The 25,446-nt window shown below is 41.2% G+C and overlaps 1 protein-coding gene across 1 annotated transcript in view; it reads left to right on the forward strand.

The window, feature by feature from the left end:
• Positions 1–23,478, forward strand: part of kif6 (kinesin family member 6) — a 177,414-nt gene extending 153,936 nt beyond the window's left edge. Inside the window, exons 18-21 of the mRNA XM_023995100.2 lie at positions 624–759; positions 5,068–5,159; positions 16,211–16,325; positions 22,999–23,478. Of these exons, the coding sequence (XP_023850868.1) occupies positions 624–759; positions 5,068–5,159; positions 16,211–16,253 (271 nt within the window). The 3' untranslated portion in view covers positions 16,254–16,325; positions 22,999–23,478. The remainder of the gene's footprint in view (positions 1–623; positions 760–5,067; positions 5,160–16,210; positions 16,326–22,998) is intronic.
• Positions 23,479–25,446: the final 1,968 nt, after the last annotated feature.

Here is a 25,446-nt window from a genome sequence, read left to right on the forward strand (position 1 = left end):
TGAAATTCACTGCTTGACTGAGGGACCTTACAGATACTTATATTTGTGGGGTACAGAGATGAGGTCGCCATGAAAAACTCTGGTTAAACACTGTTATTAAACACGGAGTGAGTGACTTGTTAAGCAAATGTTTACTCCCACACTTAATTACTTATTGACATTTCAGCTTAAATTTTTTAATTTAGAAATTAATTTGTAAAAAAAAAAATGTTTTAACGTAATTTCACTTTGACATTATGGGAAATTGTGTTTAGGCCAGTGACAAAAATGTTTAATGTAATCATTTTTAAATTCAAGGTGTGTGAATACTTTCTGAAGGCATTGTATGTGCATTGTTGTGAGGTCCATTGTAATTGCCAGTCTTTCATAATTCCTCATAAAGTATAGAGCCCAACACATACATGTATCAAAGGTTATGAACCAAGGTATGTATTGGAGTGTTGGAGTGTCTGAGTTTGTAGGCCTCCACTTTACTTTGATTCTCAGATCTAGAACKCCATGAAAAGTAATGTTTCACTTAATATGCTTTATAACAATCAATCCCTCCACACAGATACAGAAGTATGGATTACTAGATGTACAGTCATTGCATTCAATACCCTTGGTTTCCTGTCTCTTGTCAGTTACAAGAGCACCTTTGGCCATCTGAAAACACTGAAGATGGAGATTGAGCACCTGCAGCTGCTGCTGGAGCGGTCAAAGGTGAAGCTCCAGAGAGACTTCCAGGATTGGTGGAGCCAGGAGGCCGCCAGGCTACAGGTGACCTCACTACCTTTCTTTGTCAGACGTCGTGGGATGCCACGACATAAAGCTGTCGTAAGCGTAGTGCTTGTCATAGCATTTCAAGGCAGTTTATGGCAGTTTCTCACACTTTTAGGAGTGATGTGTGTGTGTGTCTCCTCGTGTCTATGTCTCTGTGTGCGTGGGTACGTGTGTGCGTGATCACTCCAATTGAGTATGCTGACGTGTACCTCCAGTATTGTCGTGGACATATTCAGTCAATAATATTTCTCAAATACCGGAGCCAGGGAGTTCAATTAGACTTTATTACATAGTAATATAAGCCGAGCTGGTTCATGAAGCAAGTCCTTTCCAGTCTTGGCACATACTTCTTACATACTTCTTATACATTTTTCCTCCTTACGTRGCACCCATAGTAACTCCACTTAATGTTAGGGCCTAATATGTGCTGTTGCTATGGTTACACCTCTTGGGTCATTCATTATTGCCTTGCACTAAGTTTAGTTTGGTTTCATATTAGGGCATGGAAACACCAATAGTTKAAAAATACAGACATGTACTCGCCTTAAGACAGGTTCATGCATGTAGAACCATAGCAACAGTCCTTGGCACTTTACAGAAATAACCAGACATGTAATCCTGCTAACTCCTCTGAAAGGGACACCCATGTTCTGGAATGACCCAAGAGGTGTAACCATAGCAACATCACATATTAGGCCATAACACAGTTACAGGAATAACCAGTCGTGRCCACACCCCAGACAGGTGCATGTCTAATGGTGTCTAATGACCCAGAGCACATATAGAGTGCACCCATCTTTCTAGCTCTTCTGAAATTAATAATTCAAACATGGTCTGGAAAATTCTCAATAGTATCTGTTTACCTACAGTGATTCCTCCTTTAACTTCTTTGGGGTAGGGGGCAGTATTTTCACGTCCGGATGAAAAGCATGCCCAGAYTAAACGGCCTGCTACAAAGCCATAAAAGCTAGAATATGCATATTATTAGTAGATTTGGATAGAAAACACTCGGAAGTTTCTAAAACTGTTTGAATGATGTCTGTGAGTATAACAGAACTCATATGGCAAAAACCTGAGAAAAAATCCAACCAGGAAGTGGGAAATCTGAGGTTGGTCAACTCAGCTCCTATTGAAGATACAGTGGGATATTGGTAATGTTGCACTTCCTAAGGCTTCCACTAGATGTCAACAGTCTTTAGAACCTTGTCTGATGCTTCTACTGTGAAGTGGGGGCAAATGAGAGGGGAATGAGTCAGAGGTCTGCCAGCAGCCATGAGCTGACCATGCTCTGACCATGCGCATTCACATGAGAGTTCACCCGTTCCATTTGCTTTTCTGAAGACAAAGGAATTCTCCGGTTGGAACATTATTGAAGAATTATGTTAAAAACATCCTAAAGATTGATTCAKTACTTCGTTTGTCATGTTTTTACGGACTGTAATATAACTTTTTAACTTTTRGTCRGTACTTTCCGCTGGACTTGCCCGCACGTCGTGAGTTTGGAAAGTGTACTGAACACTAGAACAACAAGGAGAAATTTGGACATAAATGATGGACATTATCGAACAAAACAAAAATGTATTGTGGAACTGGGATTCCTGGGAGTGCATTCTGATGAAGATCATCAAAGGTACGTGAATGTTTATAATGTTATTTCTGACTTTTGTTGACTGCAAAATATGGCGGATATATTTGTGTCTGGATTGGGCTCTGAGCGCCGACTCAGAGTTTTGCATGGTTTGCTTTTTCGAAATCTGACAKAGCGGTTGCATTAAGGAGAAGTGCATCTAAAATTCCATGCATAACAGTTGTATCTTTTAGCAATGTTTATTATGAGTATTCCTGTAAATTGATGTGGCTCTCTGCAAAATCAAAGGATGTTTTGGAACTTCTGAACGTAACGCGCCAATGTAAACTSAGATTTTTGGATATAAATATTAACTTTACCGAACAAAACATTCATGTATTGTGTAACATGAAGTCCTATGAGTGTCATCTGATGAAGATCATCAAAGGTTAGTGATTAATTCTATCTATATTTCTGCTTTTTGTGAATCCTCTCTTTGGCTGYAAAAATGGCMGTGTTATTCTGTGAATAGGCACTCACCTAACATAATCYTTTGGTTTGCTTTCGTCYTAAAGCCTTTTTGAAATCGGACACTGTGGCTGGATTTACAACAAGTGTATCTTTAAAATGGTGTGAAATACATGTATGTTTGAGGAATTTGAATTATGGGATTTCTGTTGTTTTGAATTTGACGCCCTGCAGTTTCACTGGCTGTTGAAGAGATGGGACGCTACCGTCTCACGTACCCTAGAGAGGTTAAAAGTTGCATCATACTGCAGCACACCTTGCGGGCTGTCGCAGAATTCTATGGCCATTGTTACCGTTAATGCTAGTTAGTTCTAGTTTGACCACCAGAGGGCATCTTTGAGAAGCATTTGATAGCCTTCAATAGTGGCTGTACTAGAGAATATAAATTATTTTTTTGTAAGAACATAGTATATGGGATTGATTTTAAGTATTGTTGCTTAATTAATTAGATTAATATTATGGTGTTTCTATTCCAAGAAAAACGAAAACGAAACCCTAATGGTTTCCGTTGGGATGGAATGGAAAATATGGCACTGTACAACGTGACGGTTGGGTGTAGGCCACAGTACTAAGAGCATAACATTTCCACACCCTAATTGTAGTCTAACCAATACCCAAACGGAGATTCAGTGAAAATAAAAATCTCATTGTTTAATCAAGACCAGTCCCCATGCTTGTCTCAGAGCAGCGTGAAACTGTGCTGAAATAGTTTACCACAGTGGGTAGGCTATTGCTTCAAATCCTATTCCTTGTAACTTCAATATGCTTTTTAAGTAAATAAGACCTACACCACTTTTAACAGCACATTACTCAACACTAGTGAGACTCATGGTGTAGAGGTCCTGGATGGTAGGCAGCTTAGCCCCAGTGATGTACTGGGCCATTGCCGTACCAGGCAGTGATGCAACCAGTCAGGATGCTCTCGATGTTGCAGCTGTAGAACCTTTTGAGGATCTCAGGACCCATGCCAAATCTTTTCAGTCTCCTGAGGGGGAATAGGCTTTGTCGTGCCCTCTTCACGACTGTCTTAGTGTGCTTGGACCATGTTAGTTTGTTGTTGATGTGGACACCAATGAACTTGAAGCTCTCAACCTGCTCCACTACAGCCCCGTCGATGAGAATGGGGTGTACTCGGTCCTCCTTTTCCTGTAGTCCACAATCATCTCCTTAGTCTTGGTTACGTTGAGGGATAGGTTGTTATTCAGGCACCACCCGGCCAGGTCTCTGACCTCCTCCCTATAGGCTGTCTCGTCATTGTCGGTGATCAGGCCTACCACTGTTGTGTCGTCTGCAATCTTAATAATGGCATTGGAGTCGTGCCTGGCAATGCAGTCGTAGGGGAACAGGAAGTACAGGAGGGGACTGAGCACACACCCCTGGGGGYCTCCAGTGTTGAGGATCAGCGTGGCAGATGTGTTGCTACCTACCCTTACCATCTGGAGGCGGGCTGTCAGGAAGTCCAGGATCCAGTTGCAGAGGGAGGTGTTTAGTCCCAGGATCCTTAGCTTAATGATGAGCTTTGAGGGTACTATGGTGTTGAACGCTGAGCTGTAGTCAATGAATAGCATTCTCACATAAGTGTTCCTTTTGTCCAGGTCGGAAAGGGCAGTGTGTGCAATAGAGTGCAATAGAGATTGCATCATCTGTCCTGCTAATAGCACATCCTAGAAACGTTGTTTGCAGAATTCACAACCTGCTACGCTTGTGAAAAACAGTTAATAATAATAATTGATAAAAACAACAACGCCTAGCTTCTTGAAATGGGTGACATTTTTGATTGAACAGTGTGCGGGTCTCCATCTCTCCTATGACTCTTATTATGAAACCTACACACTTGTAACAGACTGGCTCCTGAGTGGCGCGCGGTCTAAGGCACTGCATCTCAGTGCAAGAAGTGTCACTACAGTCCCTGGTTCCAATCCAGACTGTATCAAATCCGGCCATGATTTGGAGTCCCATAGGGCGGCGCACAATTGGCTCAGCGTTGTCCGGGTTTGGCCGTGGTAGGCTGTCATTGTAAATAAACATTTGTTCTTAACTGATTTGCGTAGTTAAATAAAGGTTATATTAAAAAAGATACAGACACATTTGATGGTAATGACCTTGAAAGAGTGCATAATTTCTATAGGTTGTGATAGAATACACGAGGACACAGGAATGCGTGTGTGTGTACGTGTACCTGTCTCACTCACATCATCCCGTCTCACCAGGTCCCAGAGTCAGAGGGCATGGCTAGGGGTCAAAGTTCAATACGGACCAATCAGAGCTCCGAGTCGTCCTCTCCTAGCCATCCAATGACCAGGTGAGTCCACTCTGTCTTTATTATATGAATAACTGACCTGGGATGTATTTGAAGTGAAACATTCAAAATGTTGCAGATCGAAAGGTAATGATTATAGATGACACAATTCCTATACCACTTGACAAATGTTCATATACAGTGGGGTCGGAAATTATTTACAACTTTGATAAAGATGAGCAATAATGACGGTTTAAAATAATTCAGATACTGAGCTATAAAATATGCTTAAAAAATTGGGAAATTATTTTATACTAATACAATTGCTCAAAGAAAGAGATTTTGTTAAATGAGTAATCACATTTGTTTTCTCAAAAGGTACATTATCTGATGGGACCAGCTACAATTTTGCGTTCAGTCACATGCAAGTAAATTGATGCTTTTCACTGGCTGATACGCATTTTGTGTGCGAGAACCCATTTAACTTTAAACGCTTGCTTATGTTCGCAAGTATGGCCCCCATGTTTATATTGTAGAAAGCAATATTTAAGGAGCGACGCATTTAAGTTGATAATGGTGTGGTTGGGTGTGAGCAAAACTTGTGCAATAAATACATGGACTATATTTTTTGTCTTAAGGGGMAAGGTTTTACAGGTTTTGTTTTTTCTCCGTTTTTACTTTTCGATTTCAAGGTTGATTCTGTTTAAGAGTGGACGTGCACTGATTGGAATCATTGTCACGTTCGTCATATGAATCGGACCAAGGTGCAGCGTGGTATGCGTACATTCTTCTTTAATAAAGAAAGAACACTGAACAAACTAACAAAACAACAAAACGAACGAAACGTGAAGCTATATGAAATAGTGCAGACAGGCAACTAAACATAGAATAAGAACCCACAAACACCAAAGGGGAAATGGCTACCTAAATATGATCCCCAATCAGAGACAACGATAAACAGCTGCCTCTGATTGGGAACAATATCAGGCCACCATAAACAAACAAATACCTAGACCTACAAAACTCTAGACATACAAAAACCCTAGACAATACAAAAACCCCTAGACAATACAAAAACTAGCGTAATCCACCCTAGTCACACCCTGACCTAACCAAAATATAAAGAAAACAGAGATATCTCAGGTCAGGGCGTGACAATCATCCTCGTTGGTCAAGATGTCTTGCAGCTGTTGCCACGTTAATCAGTCGTTAGCTAGTATTTAAGAGCTGCAGAGCCAAAGCTCCACTTGGCAGGTGTTTAAGTCTTCCTCTTTAAGTTTGGGAAAACAAAGCCTTTTTTCTTGTGTTCTCCCCTTACTTTTAACTCCATATTATAAGTTGATGTGGGTTTTTATTTTGGTTTGCCTTTTCTAGAGCAAATTTAGTGGGCACTCATGCTGGGTGCCTTTTAGGATCCAGTTGCTTGATGCTAGTCAACTTTCAGTGGCCACCCACATGCCCCCTTGTCTTTGAGAACCCCTCCTAAAACACCACCCTTTTCGCTTTGGTGCATTTGTTAGTTCCCTTTTTTTTGTGAGCGACGATGTAAAACATTTGTCTTAGTGGGAACGTAACGGGGGTCCTGGAAACAGACTGTATGTCAAAAGTTTAAAGTGGTGTCACGTTCTGACCATAGTTCCTTTGGTTTTGTCTTTGTTTTAGTGTGGTCAGGGCGTGAGTTGGGTGGGTTATCTATATGTTGTGTTTCTATGTTGGGTTTGTTGTTTGGCCTAATATGGTTCTCAATCAGAGGCAGGTGTTTGTCATTGTCTCTGATTGGGAACCATATTTAGGTAGCTTGTTTTGTGTTGGGGTTTGTGGGTGGTTGTTTCCTGTCTTTGTGTTCTCTGCACCAGATAGGACTGTTTCGGGTTTTGCCACGTTTGTTATTTTGTATTTGTATAGCGTTCACGTTATCGTCTTTTATTAAACATGTTGAACACGAACTACGCTGCGTCTTGTTCCGATCCTTGCTACACCTCCTCTTCAGACGAAGAGGAGGAAGGCTGCCGTTACAAGTGGCGTCCTTTCCTTGTCTCCTTTCTTTCATTTGCACTGATCAGAAAGTACAGGGTAAAAGGATAGTTCATCCAAAATTTGTTTCGGTCAAATTCTTCTTACCTTGTTATCTGTAGGCCAGTAGTGACAGAATCCACAATAATCGGTTACATTTTCACAGTTAGTTCACGCTCAACATTCCCACTGCATAAAAACAGCACGTGTAGAAACCATAAAATTAACGAAAATGTTACTTTCTCATGGTTTTCTCACTGAGGTTTTCCCTGCCAGTACAAAATAAAAAAATATTTTTTTGTAATGACTTGGTGCTGCCTGTCTTGGCCAGGACGCTCTTGAAAAAGAGATTTTAAATCTCAATGAGCCCTTCCTGGTTAAATAAAGGTTAAATACAAAATAGCTGCTCAAAGGTAACGTCTTATTCTTAAAGGGGAATTTCACCCTGGCTCAGCCAGGGCATATGGTCATTACTATATTAACAGTATTATGTTTTTATCATAAACATCACAATTATCCAAACCACAAGCTAGAATTTTCACATCATTTCACTGGTAGAATCGGGAAGTTTTGACTTCCTGTTTATTCGTCTGCTCATAGTGAACCACAAAGTCCGTCATTCATAGCGAATTCAGATACCGCCCGCTAAGGTAGATGTGGCATGCCCACGAACTTGGACTATTGCATTGTGTACTTCAAATGAACAACACACAGCAATCTCAGAACTTCTTTAGGCATGTTTTATTATTCTTTTTTGACAATGTTTTTTTCTTTAACTTTTGTCATCATGCCTGTGTGGGGTTCTGTGCCTAGCTGTGCTAATTAAAAACAAATGCGAAAAGTAGTTATCTTTCACCGTTCTACCTACCAGAGATTTACCCCAATGCTGCCAGTGATTTGCGGCTATTAAGAATGATGCGACTTACTGTGATCAAAAATTTTCAGAGGGATTTTCAGGCTGAACTGATGGGGAATCCATTTTGACGACAGCTGAGAAGTGATGCGATACCATCTTTTTTTTTCTCCTTCACAACATTACGGAAGATTCAAGATTAGCGGTAYCCTAATGTTAGTTATCTTGCTAGCCTAGCTGGACTATCTAAGTTAGCTAGTGTCGTGACGTGACTATAATTAATGTGATGACTGTTATTCATCGAATAATTACCTACTATGTTTAATTGTTATCAGATTAAATTAATCATGTAACAATTAACTCATTAGGAATTTGGGGCACCACGGGAAAAGTTGTTTAACGAATTACCGTCTCCTGAATTAACTCAATAATATATAGATATCATAAGTCACTAATTAATAATTTCTAATATCAGTCTCATTCTGAACATCGCAGACTTCSTGAATCTGCACAAACCCGAGTCTTACTAATCATTCCGTACCACACAAATTAATTTGATTATTTATTTACTAACAAACTAAATGATAACATAGTACACACACACTGTATAGGGTTATTGATTAGAAACCATATATGATGAAAAGTTCCTAGTGGACTAACACAATATGACACTTGTTACAGAAGATGGAGAGTTAAAGAGAGAGAGAAAGAGAAGCAACACTTGGATACATTTGGGAACTACACTCACAATAACCCCAATACCTTGCCCCGAACTGCCCCTCTTTTGGGTAAGAAGTAATGTATGTATTTACGTGTTGAATGTCTTTGTCGCGTATCTCTATTGGGCCCAGGCTTTCGTGGAAAAGGTTCAGCTTTGTGAGGAGGGTCGATTGGGCCTTCTCCTTCGGAGGGCCTTCTTCGTTCTCAGGTGTAAGTCTCTGATTGCCCACAAGAGGTCACAATGTCCTTCTTCTTAGTTGTCTGTTTACTTGCACTCATTCTGGAAGAGTGGTCTTCTGAGGACGGCTAATCAGCCGTGTCGATGAACCCCAGAGTGGGGATGAGAGGCGATGATGATTTGAAGAGAATAACCGGATGGTCCTACTTAAATTCACTTTCTAAGATACAGTACTTAGAACAGCTACTCAACTGTAACATTGATTGTTAGAGGTTCCTTTTGTCCTCTTCAACCTCGTGCTCATTCTCTGGATTTGGACTAATGTGGACCTAGCTGCAGCTTGTGGTCCGTCTAGTCTGATATGTTAATTCTTAACTCAATCCTTTATACCCCTGGGTAAAAAGGGGGCATTTACCARWTACGTCATGCTGACACGCTCTCTGGGCTACCTGGGGCGTGGCTAGTTACGAGGCAAGGTATCATAATTTACTATGATCTTGTTAGAGAACTAACTTCACAATGTTATCATCACAAAAATATTATCTTTATCCTTCATATTTTCTACACAACTTAAAGGATGTAAACCACATGTACACAGTGGAAAAGCTCTTCAAGTTACAATGTTTTTGTTATAACGTCTTTATAACAATTTATAGATATTAATTTTCCATATTCCGTCTCATCATTCCCAACATTTGGATGTTGAAATATATTGTCCCAGTGTTCATTGTTTGACGTTGAAGTTTTGGGCAGCAAACTCTTCTGTAACAAAGAGACATTCCATTCGCCCAAACTACAAACCAAAAGGAATCGTCTGCTGCCTATTATTTACGATCGACGTGAGGTGTCATAAAACCCACTGTAACCTGATCCTTGGATCCTCACAGGAGAGTCATGACACTAGCTAATGTTACAGTCCTGCATTGAACTCTGAAAGCCATCAGCTAAATCATATACAGTGCATTCGGAAAGTATTCAGACCCCTTGAACAGTTCTCTGCAGTTGTGCGTCTTTACACCTGAGACACACTCGGACTCACTGAACTACACTGTTCATACAAAACAATGGTGTATGTTACTTTTACCATGTAACATTCTTGTTGAATACCCAGTTCTCTTGAGTTAGCATTAAATAGTGTACACTCCCCTGTATATTAGATTTTGACAAATAAATATTCTTTGGATATCTGGATGTCTAGCATCTGTTTGATGCTACAGAGCCCTGTACAGCTGATATAAATAGGTTCTGTGAATCCATAAAGGCAGACACATTTAGAATATTGATAGAAAATATCCATATTTATTTTATGGTGGTTCTAAATCAGGGCTCTCCAACCCGGTTCCTAGAGAGCTACCATCCTGTAGGTTTTCACTCCAATCCTAATCGAGCACACCTGATTCTAATAATTAGCTGGTTGTTACACCAAATAATGTGATTTACCCAAAGATCTTTGCCAACATCTTGTGTATTTCAAGTCTTCTCTCATTAATTGAGACAGCTGGGTGTCCACACCAAAGTGCTGCATGTCATGATGACAGAGTCCTGTCTCGATCAATGAGAGAAGACTTCAAATAGACACGTACACATTATTGGATTACTTCATGGAGCAAAAAAAGTATTTATTTTAATAATAGAGCATTTTCTTAATTCAAAGTGACTCCCTGCAACTGACATTTTAGACTCCTTTTTCCCCGAATTGAGGACAAAGACGGCATCACTAAGATTGGTAGAAGATTCTCTGTGCTACACCCAACAGTACCCATTGTCAGGAATACCACCGAAGGTGGCTCCCCTTCCTGTTCGGGTGGCGCTCGGCGGTCGTCGTCGCCGGTCTACTAGCTGCCACCGATCCCTTTTTCCTTTTCGTTTGTTTTTGTCTAATTGTTTTCACCTGTTCCTTGTTGGGGTTTTGGGATGGGTGTTATTTAAGTTCGTTTAGCCCGCTGGTGTTTGTGCGGGCTTGTGGTTATTTTTGACGTTTGTGGTGTTTACTGACTTTTGGGTTTTCGCTGTCCGATATTTTGGTATCAGTGGTTTTGGGTTTGTTGCGCCTGTGTTTTGGGCTTCACCCATGTTTTGTACCTGTTACTGTGCTTGAGGACATTAAAGCGCTTTTTCCCATCTACCTTCCGCTCTCTGCGTCTGACTCCACACCCATCACTCTCCTGGCGTTATACCCATCCTGAAAGTCCTTGGAATGGATACCAAAAATCTTTGGTTAAATCACATTATCTGGTGTAACAATCTGTAGCTAAGAGAACTGGTGTTCATTATGAAATTGCCATTCACAAAGAAACATGCATTAGAAAAATACAGTATGAGCAGTATAGTAAAGTTCAGGGAATACTTGTAAAGCTGTGGGAGGGGTGTTTTCAGCTCCTCATGAGTTATTTGCTTGAAATCCAGCATAATGTCTAATACAATGACACGCAGGCAAAGGAATTCTGTTTCTGTATCGAGAATCCACTCCGGGAAGAAGCCCAGACACCATGGTATTGTCTGTATGACAACAATTAATAAATTAAACTCTATTGTAGTTTGAACGACAGTTGAACTGTGCCAGCATAACAACAACACTAGAGTAGACTAGTTGAATATGCATACATGTGCACAGGCACAGAGATTACATTTACAACAATATCTAGCCTAATAGAAAGAAATATGGCATAACCCTCAACCTTTACACAGGGACCAGACAGTACAAATGTACCTTGGTAGGTAAACTCAGCAAAAAAAGATACGTCCTCTCACTGTCAACTGTGTTTATTTTCAGCAAACTTAACATGTGTAAATATTTGTATGAACATAACAAGATTCAACAACTGAGACATAAACTGAACAAGTTCCACAGACATGTGACTAACAGAAATGGAATAATGTGTCCCTGAACAAAGGGGGGGTTAAAATCAAAAGTAACAGTCAGTATCTGGTGTGGCCACCAGCTGCATTAAGTACTGCAGTGCATCTCCTCCTCGTGCACTGCACCAGATTTGCCAGTTCTTGCTGTGAGATGTTACCCCACTCTTCCACCAAGGCACCTGCAAGTTCTGACATTTCTGCAGGGAATGCCCTAGCCCTCACCCTCCAACAGGTCCCAGACGTGCTCAATGGGACTGAGATCCGTGCTCTTCACTGGCCATGGCAGAACACTGACATTCCTGTCTTGCAGGAAATCACGCACAGAACGAGCAGTATGGCTGGTGGCATTGTCATGCTGGAGGGTCATGTCAGGATGTGCCTGCAGGAAGGGTACCACATGAGGGAGGAGGATGTCTTCCCTATAACACACAGCATTGTAATTGCCTGCAATGACAAAAATCTCAGTCCGATGATGCTGTGACACACCACCCCAGACCATGATGGATCCTCCACCTCCAAATCGATCCAGCTCCAGAGTACAAGCCTCGGTGTAACGCGCATTCCTTCAACAATAAACGCGAATCTGACCATCACCCCTGGTGAGACAAAACCGCGACTCGTCACTGAAGTGCACTTTTTGCCAGTCCTTTTTTGGTCCAGCGACAGTGGGTTTGTGCCCATAGGCGATGTTGGTGCCGATGATGTCTGGTGAGGACCTGCCTTACAACAGGCCTACAAGCCCCCAGTCCAGCCTCTCTCAGCCAGTCTGAGCACTGATTGAGGGATTGTGCGTTCCTGGTGTAACTCGGGCAGTTGTGGCCATCCTGTACCTGTCCCGCAGGTGTGATGTTTGGATGTACCGATCCTGTGCAGGCGTTGTTACACATGGTCTGCCACTGCGAGGATGATCAGCTGTCCGTCCTGTCTCCCTGTAGCGCTGTCTTAGGCGTCTCACAGTACAGACATTGCAATTTATTGCCCTGGCCACATCTGCAGTTCTCATGCCTCCTTGCAGCATGCCTAAGGCACGTTCACACAGATGATCAGAGACCCTGGGCATCCTTCTTTTGATGTTTTTCAGAGTCAGTAGAAAGGCCTCTTTAGTGTCCTAAGTTTTTATGACTGTGACCTTAAAAACTTCTTAGCACGGTAGCGTCCCACCTGGCCAACATCCGGTGAAATTGCAGAGTGCAAAATAAAATCACAAGTGTAATACATCAAAATTAAGCTTAACTTCGTGTTAATCCAGCCGCTGTGTCAGATTTCAAAAAGGCTTTACGGCGAAAGCAAACCATGCGATTTTCTGAGGACAGCGTCCCGCATACAAACACATGAAAAACATATTTCAACCAGGCAGGTGCGACACGAAAGTCAGAACTAGCGATATAAAAAATGCCTTACCTTTGATGATCTTATTCTGTTGGCACTCCAAAAGGTCCCAGTTACATCACAAATGGTCCTTTTGTTCGATAATGTCCTTCTTTATATCCATTAAAAACTCAGTTTAGCTGGCGCGCTTCAGTCAATAATCCACCCAGTTTCCCTCCATCAAAATGCATACAAAATGAATCCCAATCGTTACTAATAAACTTTTCCAAACAAGTCAAACAACGTTTATAATCAAACCTTAGGTACTCTAATACGTAAATAAACGATAAAATTTAAGACGGAGAATCGTTATTGTCTTTACCGGAGAAAAATACCAAAGAACTRGCTCTCTTCCACATGCTTGGAAACACTACAGCCAAAATGGGAGCCACCTAGAAAAACTACAATTTCTGGCTCATTTTTCCAAAAACCAGCCTGAAACTCTTTCTAAAGACTGATGACATCTAGTGGAAGCCCTAAGAACTGCAATCTGGGACAATTTGGCCTTATAATAAAGTTTTTGGGGGGATGGTTTGTCCTCAGGGTTTCGCCTGCGATATCAGTTCTGTTATACTCACAGACATAATTTGAACAGTTTTAGAAACTTTAGAGTGTTATCTACCAATTATATGCAAATCCTAGCTTCTGGGCCTGAGTAACAGGCAGTTTAGTTTAGGCACGCTTTTCATCCGGACATCAAAATACTTTCCCCTACCCAAGAGAGGTTAACTGCCTACCGTCTGTAAGCTGTTTGTGTTTTAACGACCATTCCACAGGTGTATTTTCATTAATTGTTTATGGTTCATTGAACAAGCATGGGAAACAGTGTTTAAACCCTTTTACAATGAAGATCTGTGAAGTTATTTGGATTTTTACGAATTATCTTTGAAAGACAGGGTCCTGAAAAAGGGACGTTTCTTTTTTTGCTGAGTTTAGGTTGGCAGACAGTGTCTACCTACAGCCATTTCTATCAGGCATGCTTAGGCAACTATTTTTATACTAAAGGCAGCTTCAGTTTTTGAGATTTATTGTATTATTGTTTCTCCTAACTGTTTGCTAGTAAACTTAGCTAGCTTGCTGGATATACAATACTTGTTATTCACATCTTGGAATCCTATCTTGCGTCATGCCTATAATTTTGTGATTGAAATGCATCCACGTTTATAATCATAATCAATGTCAACCCTCGTCAATTATGTTAGATAGTTAGCTAGTAAAACTATGTAGTTGCTGATGTTACACAAGTTTGCTAACAAGTTACAAACGCGAGGCGTGACACGCCAAGCTAACAAGCCAACTCCAGTCATGTGCTAACGGTTGCTGGTTAACCTAGCTTTACTTGGCTGGTTGCAATGTTGTAGGAGAAGGAAGGATGGAGAAGAAGGAGAAGACCTTTTACAACCGAGATACAAAAGATCTCTAATTGTAAAACCTCTTCTATTTTTAGTCATAGATATGGCTACCCGTAGTTGTTTAGCTATCTTAGCTACCTAGCTAGCTACCTAGTTAAGTTAGCAAACAGAAACATTATTTGTTTCCCCCCAACTGTCACACAGTAGTATGTTTGCAGGCAATACTCAATATGAGTTTCAATAGATAAACTAAAGTTAATTGGCGGCTTGCAGGAAAAATGACGTTGGCTGTAGCTGAGCTTCTAACAGCTTAATCCGACACTTCGTTTCGAATCCTCATCGCTATATTCCAGTTGAAACATGTATGGTTGAATGTCACCATGTAGCTTATAGAACGTAACAAAATGCTCCATGGTCAAATTTGTGTTGCTGAGAGGAATCACTTGAAACCATTGCCTCTGGTCAGTTCATTCAGTTTTGCCCAAAGGATTGTGTTGTTTTCAAATATGGCCGCCTCGGGAAAGGATGGAGGCCAGAACAGGAAGAACCGCCCAACACAAGTTGTTGTCTTTCAGAGACTGGAAAAATGCTAATATATATTTAGCAATGAATCCGGCGATAGGAACATCGCTGAAAGACGCACAATGCCTCTATCGAACAAGGACAACCATATCTATGCGCACAAAAGTGTATAGGGTGATCACTATATAATATGAAGGCTTCACGAAAGGCCACCTCCCTCCCCATCAATACAACAGAAGCTGTCATAAGGTATACCATTCAGCGTGTGAAACCCCAGACCTGCCTTCCTCCTGGGCAATGTGTGAACCACATCTCACTGTTGTAGAAATGCCTCGGACATGACGAAAACAAGCCCTGAAATTCCCCTTTAATTCATTTCATCAACCATAATCATCTCTTTTGTTACTGTATAATCACTGTTTTTTTATCAAACTATTTAAAAGAAAAACATCCTGCATTGATAAAGGTTAGTTCTCTGGCTCCAAGTTTGTGTCAAGCCTTTTATGACAGTTGGTCTGTAGAATATTCACGCAATATAATTTCTCTAAATCAGTGTTAGCAGGTTCCTTCCTTTGTGTCTGCCTATGGGTAACACATATGGAATCCTGTAGTAACCAAAAAAGTGTTCAACAAATCTAAATATATTTTATATTTGAGATTCTTCAAGGTAGCCACCGTTTGCCTTGATGACAGCTTTGCACACTCTTGGCATTCTCTCAACCAGCTTCATGAGGTAGTCACCTGGAATGCATTTCAATTAACAGGTGTGCCTTGTTAAAAGGAATGTCTTTCCTTCCTAATGCGTTTGAGCCGATTGTGTTGTGACAAGGTAGGGGTGGTATTCAGAACATTGCCCTATTTGGTAAAAGACCAAGTCCATACAAAGCGAAAACAGGTTTTTAAGCATTTTTGCTAATTTATAAAAATGTTAAAATGCCAGGGTTGTGGGTTCTATTCCCATGATGTACCTGTACGGGAATTTTTAAACATTTTAATCCGCTCACTACTGTAAGTCGCTCTGGTTAAGAGCGTCTGCTAATTACTCAAATGTGTGTGTGAGTGTAACAAAGAGATGCCTGTGTGTGTGGAGGGGTGGGATTGATAAAATTGTTTAATTTGGAGCGATTTAGTGTGTTTACTGTGTGTGGTGTGTGTGTGTGTGTGTGTGGTGTGTGTGTGTGTGTGTGTGTGTGTGTGTGTGTGTGTGTGTGTGTGTTGTGTGTGTGTGTGTGTGTGTGGTGTGTTCCAGAGCCCTGTCCTCCACTGAGCTCTCAAAGTCTTCTTCCCTCTGACTGGAGACCAGCAGACAGACGCAGACATCCTGGGCTTCATTAGGGCCCGACACAACCTGCTCAACAGGACAGGTACTGTACACACTATTCAAATACATCCTTTGGATCCAATATTTACATGATATTAAAGCACTCTGCCTCTATATACACCAACTATTAGAGAGTGTGGTTCTTGGTTTAGGGTGAAGTTGCTCCTAGATGCTGATCTTGGGTCAGTTTGGCATTTTGCAAAGGTTAGGATTGGGGAGGGGAAGCTGATCCTAGATCTATACCTAGGGGAAACTTCAACCCAGAGCATGGTCCTCTGCAGTACTGCTGACAGCGACACAGAGCCCAGTCTAGTTCAATACTGCTCTCTCCTGGTGAGGAGATGCCACAGCAGCAAGTTGCCGGTCCTCACTCTCTGCAGCCTGGGACTGCCAGGCCTACAGGCTCACTTCTAAGCCAGGCACAAGCCAGGCACACTTTGCATTTCCTTGTGAATTAGGACTGCACCCAAACTTTAAGATCAAACAAGTCACTGACAGGTTGTGGAATGAATCATATAGTTATTTTATAATGAGTGCAGCGCTAATTTAGGGTAACATTTTCTATCTGCTTAAAACATAACGGTATTACTCAAAATACTTGCAGCTTCTTGTTAACAAGATGGCAGTGATCATTTATGTGCATCTAAAATAAATATACACTGCTCAAAAAATAAAGGGAACACTTAAACAACACAATGTAACTCCAAGTCAATCACACTTATTGAAATCAAACTGTCACTTAGGAAGCAACACTGATTGACAATAATTTCACATGCTGTTGTGCAAATGGAATAGACAACAGGTGGAAATTATAGGCAATTAGCAAGACACCCCCAATAAAGGAGTGGTTCTGCAGGTGGTGACCACAGACCACTTTCAGTTCCTATGCTTCCTGGCTGATGTTTTGGTCACTTTTGAATGCTGGCGGTGCTTTCACTCTAGTGGTAGCATGAGACGGAGTCTACAACCCACACAAGTGGCTCAGGTAGTGCAGCTCATCCAGGATGGCACATCAATGCGAGCTGTGGCAAGAAGGTTTGCTGTGTCTGTCAGCGTAGTGTCCAGAGCATGGAGGCGCTACCAGGAGACAGGCCAGTACATCAGGAGACGTGGAGGAGGCCGTAGGAGGGCAACAACCCAGCAGCAGGACCGCTACCTCCGCCTTTGTGCAAGGAGGAGCACTGCCAGAGCCCTGCAAAATGCCTCCAGCAGGCCACAAATGTGCATGTGTCTGCTCAAACGGTCAGAAACAGACTCCATGAGGGTGGTATGAGGGCCCGGCGTCCACAGGTGGGGTAGTGCTTACAGCCCAACACCGTGCAGGACATTTGCATTTGCCAGAGACACCAAGATTGGCAAATTCGCCACTTCACAGATGAAAGCAGGTTCACACTGAGCACAATGTGACAGACGTGAAGAGTCTGGAGACGCCGTGGAGAACGTTCTGCTGCTGCAACATCCTCCAAGCATGACCGGTTTGGTGGTGGGTCAGTCATGGTGTGGGTGGCATTTCTTTGGGGGCCGCACAGCCCTCCATGGGCTCGCCAGAGTTAGCCTGACTGCCATTAGGTACCGAGATGAGATCCTCAGACCCCTTGTGAGCCCATATGCTGGTGCGGTTGGCCCTGGGTTCCTCTAATGCTAGACCTCATGTGGCTGGAGTGTGTCAGCAGTTCCTGCAAGAGGAAGGCATTGATGCTATGGACTGGCCCGCCCGTTCCCCAGACCTGAATCCAATTGAGCACATCTGGGACATCATGTCTCGCTCCATCCACCAACGCCACGTTGCACCACAGACTGTCCAGGAGATGGCGGATGCTTTAGTCCAGGTCTGGGAGGAGATCCCTCAGGAGACCATCCGCCACCTCATCAGGAGCATGCCCAGGCGTTGTAGGGAGGTCATACAGGCACGTGGAGGCAACACACACTACTGAGCCTCATTGTGACTTGTTTTAAGGACATTACATCAAAGTTGGTTCAGCCTGTAGTGTGGTTTTCCACTTTAATTTTGAGTGTGACTCCAAATCCAGACCTCCATGGGTTGATAAATTTGATTTACATTGATAATTTTTTGTGTGATTTTGTTGTCAGCACATTCAACTATGTAAAGAAAAAAGTATGTAATAAGAATATTTCATTCATTCAGATCTYGGATGTGTTATTTTAGTGTTCCCTTTATTTTTTTGAGCAGTGTACTTATAACACGTATAACCAATCCATGTAACCAAACCAAACGTGAATTGCTGCATTCCAAGAATSTTCTCTTATCTGTATAAAACGTTACGGTTGCTTTTCATAGTAAATCATCTTTGCAATGATATGCGAAAATGGTGTGCAATGGTGTAGAACTATGTCTCCCTCAGATAAGGATACTCAGATACTAGTGCATTCCGAAAGTATTCAGATCCCTTGACTTTTTCCACATTTTGTTACGTTACAGCCTTATTCTAAAATGGATTAAATACAAATTTTCCCCATCAATCTACACACAATACCCTATAATGACAAACGAAAACAGGTTTTTAGATGTTTTTGCCCCCCCAAAAAACACAAAAATATGAAATACCTTATTTACGTTTGTATTCAGACCCTTTGCTATGAGTCTCGAAATTGAGCTCGAGTGTATCCTGTTTCCTTTGATCATCCTTGAGATGTTTCTTCAACTTGATTGGCGTCCACCTGTGGTAAATTCCATTGATTGGACATGATTTGGAAAGTTACACACCTGTCTATATAAGGTCCCACAGTTTACAGTGCATGTCAGAGCAAWAACCAAGCCACGAGGTCGAAGGAATTGTCCTTAGAGCMCCGAGACAGGATTGTGTCAAGGCACAGATCTGGGGAAGGGTACCAAASTATTTCTATAGTATAGAAGGTCCCCAAGACCACAGTGGCCTCCATCATTCTTAAATGGAAGAAGTTTCGAACCACCAAGACTCTCCCTACAGTTGGCCGGACTGAGCAATCAGGGAGGTGACCAAAAACCRGATGGTCACTCTGAAAGAACTCCAGAGTTCCTCTCAAGACTCCCAGAGCTTGAAAACTCCCCAAATACAGGTGTGTCAAGCTTGTAGCATCATACCCAAGATGACTCGAGGCTAATCGCTGCCAAAGGTGCTTCAACAAAGTACTGAGTAAATGGTCTGAATAGTTATGTAAATGGTAAATGTGATACTTCAGTTATTTTTATATATATACATTTGAAAAAATTGCTTGTCATTATGGGGTATTGTGTGTAGATTGATGAGAGGATTATTATTTTTTTTAATCAATTTTATAATTAAGCTTGTAACTTAACAAAATGTGGAAAAAGTCAAGGGGTCTGAATACTTTTCGAATGCCCTGTAATACACTGATTGTACAAAACATTAGGAACACCTGCTCTTTCTATGACATACTATAGACTGACCAGGTGGAAGCTATGGTCCCTTATTGATGTCAAAAAAATCCACTTCAATCAGTGTAGATGAAGGGGAGGAGACGGGTTAAAGAAGGATTTTTAAGCCTTGAGACAAATGATACATGGATTGCGTATGTGTGCCACTCAGAGGACATCCAGCCAACTTGACACAACTGTGGGAAGCACTGGAGTCAACATGGGCCAGCATCCCTGTGGAACGCTTTCGACACCTTGTAGAGTCCCACGCCCGAATGAATTGAGGCTGTTCTGAGGTCAAAAGGGGGTGGAACTCAATATTAGGAAGGTGTTCTAATGTGTTGTATACACAGTATAGTTTGTACGTTAGTGTGTGGCAGTATACGGAACAGACCATCGGTCCCTCTTGCTTTGCTTTCCTAGAATTCCCACAACCTCCGCAGCCCTCGTCTTGAAAGGTCTCGTCGCACTCATAAAACGGTCACACGCTAGTTTCTAGACAGACACGCTGGGCTCCAATGTTCCCTCAAATTTCTTCCAGCACTGAGCAAAATTTCAGTTCTTGTGCGCGGAAACTTGAACGTTGTGAGCATTCTGAGCAACTTCTGTCACTTTTACTGGGAACACTGAGGCTGTACACTGCTAGAGAAAAAGGTGCTATCTAGAACCTAAAACAGTTCGGTTAACCCTTTGAAGAACCCTTTTTGGTTCCAGGTAGAACCCTTTTTAGTTCCATGTGAAACCATTTTCACAGAGGGTTCTACATGGAACCTAAAATAGTTCTACCTGGGACCAAAAAGGGTTTTCCTACGGGGACAACCAAAGAACACTTTTGGAACACTTTTTTATCAGAGTGTTCCCGCTTACAGTTTTACATAGTGGCTAATTGGTTTGGCCTTAATGGCCACATTTACTCTTAAATCTCTACCCGGTACATCCAGAAGAGGATTGACCACCCCTCGGAGCCTGGTTCCTCTAGGTTTCATCCTAAATCCCAATTCAACAATCATCTATTTGGTATTTGCTGATCATCTATTTGGTATTTGCTGTGCATGCTGCCCAAATTGTGGGCCCTTCCAACTGTTGGTAATGCAGTATATATAAAAGTATAAAACTATAGTTTATGTCTCAGCTAGGTAATAGATGGTGTTATTAATGGTGAAGGCTGAAGTATTACCTTGTCACAGGAGCAGAAAGGCTGCTGTTTAAACACATACACGGGCCCAAGTGTACTTAAATGGTGTAATCTGTCACTCTCAACTACACTGGACAAACAAAAGACAACCTCAACCAAGGGTTAAGGTATATTTCAATTGGAGGTACGTGGGACGACTAAGGACCATCGCATATATGTGAATTAGAGTTCAGAGCAGTCTGACCCAGTTGGATGCATTTCTAACCGATTCCTCTGGAGAATCTTGTCGCCTGACCTGCTATCATTTCACTTTTGTACACACCGCAAATGAGCATTAAATTAAATTAAATTAAATTGGTATAAATTGTCAGCCAAGTAGGGAATAATATAGTTGAAACTTCCCATGTCCTAAATCTCAATTGTTTGAATATGCATCCCCTGAAATGTTATTTATTATCAGATTTTTACTTTGCAATCAGTTCCCTCATCAGCTGTGACAATACTGTATTATAAACAACAAAGAGGTATACTTTATTGACAGACATGTTTTTGCTTTTCCCCTGACTATACCGGCACACTTTACAGTGACAAAACAAGGGTTATGACAAAAAAAATTCAGCTGGTCATTCTGTGAGTGTTATAACACAACAACAAGCTTATAACAAACTCCAGCCACCCCCCTACTGCTTCAAGTCCCCAACTATGGAGGACAGAGTAATGAAAGCGCTATACAAATTACATGTATTATTATTATTAGCATCATATGTATTAAAGCTTAAAACAAGTCACAAGAGGCAATCTGCTATTGGTACATACATTTTTAGACTTTGAAATTAATTATATACAGCCATTGAGAATTGAACAATGTAACTTGATGATTCATGATTTAGTTTAATTTCCTCACCCCATCAGAAGATATACGTGTGTTTTATGTCATTGTAAACAAACACTGTATCGCTTCAAAACATCTTTACAATTATTAGTAGTATTTTATTTTGATCTCATGGATGGTCAGTCCTTGCATCCATCGCTTCGTCTATGAATTTGAGAGTGGTTACATTTCTCCAGCCCCATTCCTCAGCTGTTTACAGTGTGACAGGTTGCCCGCTTTGTTGTTGTTTAAATCCCAGATCGCTCCTTTATTAATACATTATAAACAGGTGGCTCAGAAAGTGAGCCACTGATCAGCTGGTAGACTCCAGCATGGTAATGTTAAAAAGAAAAAGGCTATTGCAACCTCTTTGCAGTAAGGATTTGAGACCAAAAGCTCAAGAGAAGTTTCAAGTGTTTAATACCAAGGATACAGTCAGCTGAGTGCATCCATTTAGAAAGATCACAACACATTTTATACTCTTCCCTTGTAGGTGTCACCTCCCCAGTTATACATTTTATGACCCCAATGAGTTTCCCTCTGGCTCCCKTGTGGAATGTCCATGGTCCTCTCTTTGTTTAGCCAGATGTCAGAGTCCCACCTTGTCCATCTTCTGTCCTGGGCCTGACCCTGCTCTCTGATCCTAGGCCATTTCCTCTTATCTGATTAGGTCATGGTTTCTAAATTAGCARACACACAATTTCATGGCCTAAATTCCATTAATACTCACAGTAATCATTCACTACYCAGGATACAAARAAACTACAGTTTAACTTGAAACYTTACATTTTAATAGAATCCATCAGTAACAAGGCTAAAAGGAGCTAATGTCATGCCCAGGTCACGTCAAAAAGGTGACCAGGTGGGTCTAGAGGCAGGGAACTTTYCACATTAATCACTCAGGTGTGCAAATATGCAAACAAGGGGACACTTTCTCCCCCTCTCTTTCTCTCTGTCGCTCTCTTTCTCTCTCCCCTTTTCTATCTTTACCTTTTTCTTCTCTCTCTCAATCACGCAACTACCTCTGCCATAAGAAGATACAGGGTTTGCAATAGTAGAATTGGTCTTGAACCTACAGAAGCTATAAAGTGTAAAAACTGAAGCTTTTAAATCAATAAGTTCTAAACATTTATTTTATTAAATYAAATATTTTTTACTCACTCTCCTTCTAAACCTTTCAAACAAACGTACCCCATATTAGTCAGACATTGTGCATCTGAAACAAAGAATATGATTGTTATAACAAGATCTATTGTATGGAAAGCATTTGATATGGGGTGTCATGGGATCTCAGCCCATTTATACTTCATTGTCTTGTATGTTTTGTGTTTCAGGGCCACCTCTGCCATGACCAAAATGCTTGTCTTGTGGCTGCATCCCGAGCAGAAGTGAAGGAGTGCCTCCCGGGAACATCTGAATGTGTTCAACACACATAGGGTCTATGCGATTGGTGCCTAATGAACTTAACGCAGATGCTCTCACATGTCCACATGAGACCCAGGCCTCAATTATGTTAGAATGGACGTTGGTTGGATGAAAGGGAACTGGAGGAAGACAAAAATTCGGGATCGGTGCCCCTTCCACGGGACGGTTGAGCTAACGTAGGCTAATGCAATTAGCATGAGGTTGTAAGTAACAAGCAAATTTCCCAGGACATAGACATATCTGATATTGGCAGAAAGCTTAAATTCTTGTTAATCTAACTGCACTGTCCAATTTACAGTAGCTATTACAGTGAAAGAATACCATACTATTGTTTGAGGAGAGTGCACAATTTTGAAAATGAAAAGTTATTAATAAACAAATTGGGCACATTTGGGCAGTCTTGATACAACATTTTGAACATAAATGCAATGGTTCATTGGATCAGTCTAAAAATGTGCACATGCGCTGATGCCATCTAGTGGCCAAAATATAAATTGAATCTAGCCTGGAATAATACATTATGGCCTTTGTCTTGCAATTCAAAGATGATGGTACAAAAAAATACAAATGAACGGTTGGTTTTTTCTTTGTATTATCACCTCATATTTCAGCAATATAATTCACGGATCTGTACACAATTCCTGGAAGCTGAAAATGTCCCAGTTCAGCTTTGTAGTGCTAAAAAGTAACATTACAAAATAGAGATCCCACACACAACAGGTGGAAAAAGGCTGCCTAAATATGATCCCCAATCAGAGACAACGATTGGGAACTATACCAGGCCAACATAGAAATACAAAAACTAGAGTACCCACCCTAGTCACACCCTGACCTAACCAAAATAGAGGATAAAAAGGCTCTCTAAGGTCGGGGCGTGACAGTGGGATGTTATATAGACAGGTGTGTTTCTTTCTAAATCCTAAAACATTTGGACACCTACTCATTCATGGCGTTTTCTTTATTTTTACTATTTTCTACATGGTAGAATAATATTGAAGACATCAAAACTATGAAATAACACATATAGAATCATGTAGTAACCAAAAAAGTGTATAATTTAGATTCTTCAAAGTAGCTACCCTTTGCAATGATGACAGCTTTGCACACTCTTGACATTCTCTCAACTAGCTTCATGAGGTAGTCACCTGGAATGATTTTCCAACTGTCTTGWAGGAGTTCCCATATGCCTAGCACTTGTTGGCTGCTTTTCCTTCACTCTGCGGTCCAATTCATCCCAAACCACCTCAATTGGGTTGAGGTTGGGTTATTGTGGAGGCCAGGTCATCTGAATTCAGGCTGTAACACAACAAAATGTGGAATAAGTCCAGGGGTATGAACACTATCTGAAGGCACTGTATATGAATACATGTTTTAAAAGTTATTCAAGTATAAATGAACAAAGTTACGATAGATTGCCTTTGATTCTTCCGTTAGTTACCAAAATTACTGAAGATTCCAGTAACTTTTGTAAATTACCGGTAGCTTTGCAACCCTACCTCAGACATCTCGTTGGTGGCAAAGCAGCCTTTTTGCATGGCTCCGTGCAGATTTGTTTGACTGATGACTCGGAGGACAGAGATTTACATTCTGTCTTGGAGAAAGAATGAACTTTGCCCATGTCACCAACTCTCCCATCCCTCCCTGTCACATCTTCCATTGCTTAGTCATACCGATTGAATTACCACCTCCATTTTGAGTGCCCCTGAATTCTGACCTGTACCGCTATGCTTATTTATCTACAGAGTGTCTTTACTTCTATAAGCGACAATCAGCAGTAGAAACAATAAAAAAAGCAGCCTCCCCATCCCTGGTTCGGTAAAAAGCTGAGGGATGGGGCTGGATAAATGTAATCACTCTCAAATTCATAGACCGAGCTATAGATGCAAGGATTGACCATCAAAATTATAGTTTTAACCATGTTGAGGCATGTGTGTTTACATTTTCCTAGTTAACAAACATTGGAGTAAAAACAAGCTTACATTTTGGGTTCTGATAGGAAATGACAGTTTAAGCTCATGAGGCATTTATAAGATCTAACATTCAATAGGTACTTATCATTAATTTATGAGTCCAAAAATCGACGTAGCAACTGCTGATTGCCCCTTTCAATCTCATAGTAATAATACTTTTCCCTGAATTAATGGGTAAGCTTATTGTCCTAAATGTCCAAGACTATGGAAAACGCTGACATGATGAAAAGTGCTTAAAGAACGACTGCCCCTTTAAACCAACTAATCCCTTTGAAAACGGCCAATGTCGCATCAATATGAGTCAGAAACATTTATTCTAGTGTTAAAATTGACTACAAAGTGGAAATAGGGTAATTTTGCTCATAAAGTCCGTCTTGTCTAAAAGGA

This window comes from Salvelinus sp. IW2-2015, linkage group LG10, assembly GCF_002910315.2.
Source record: "Salvelinus sp. IW2-2015 linkage group LG10, ASM291031v2, whole genome shotgun sequence".
In the NCBI taxonomy this organism is placed as follows: domain Eukaryota; kingdom Metazoa; phylum Chordata; class Actinopteri; order Salmoniformes; family Salmonidae; genus Salvelinus; species Salvelinus sp. IW2-2015.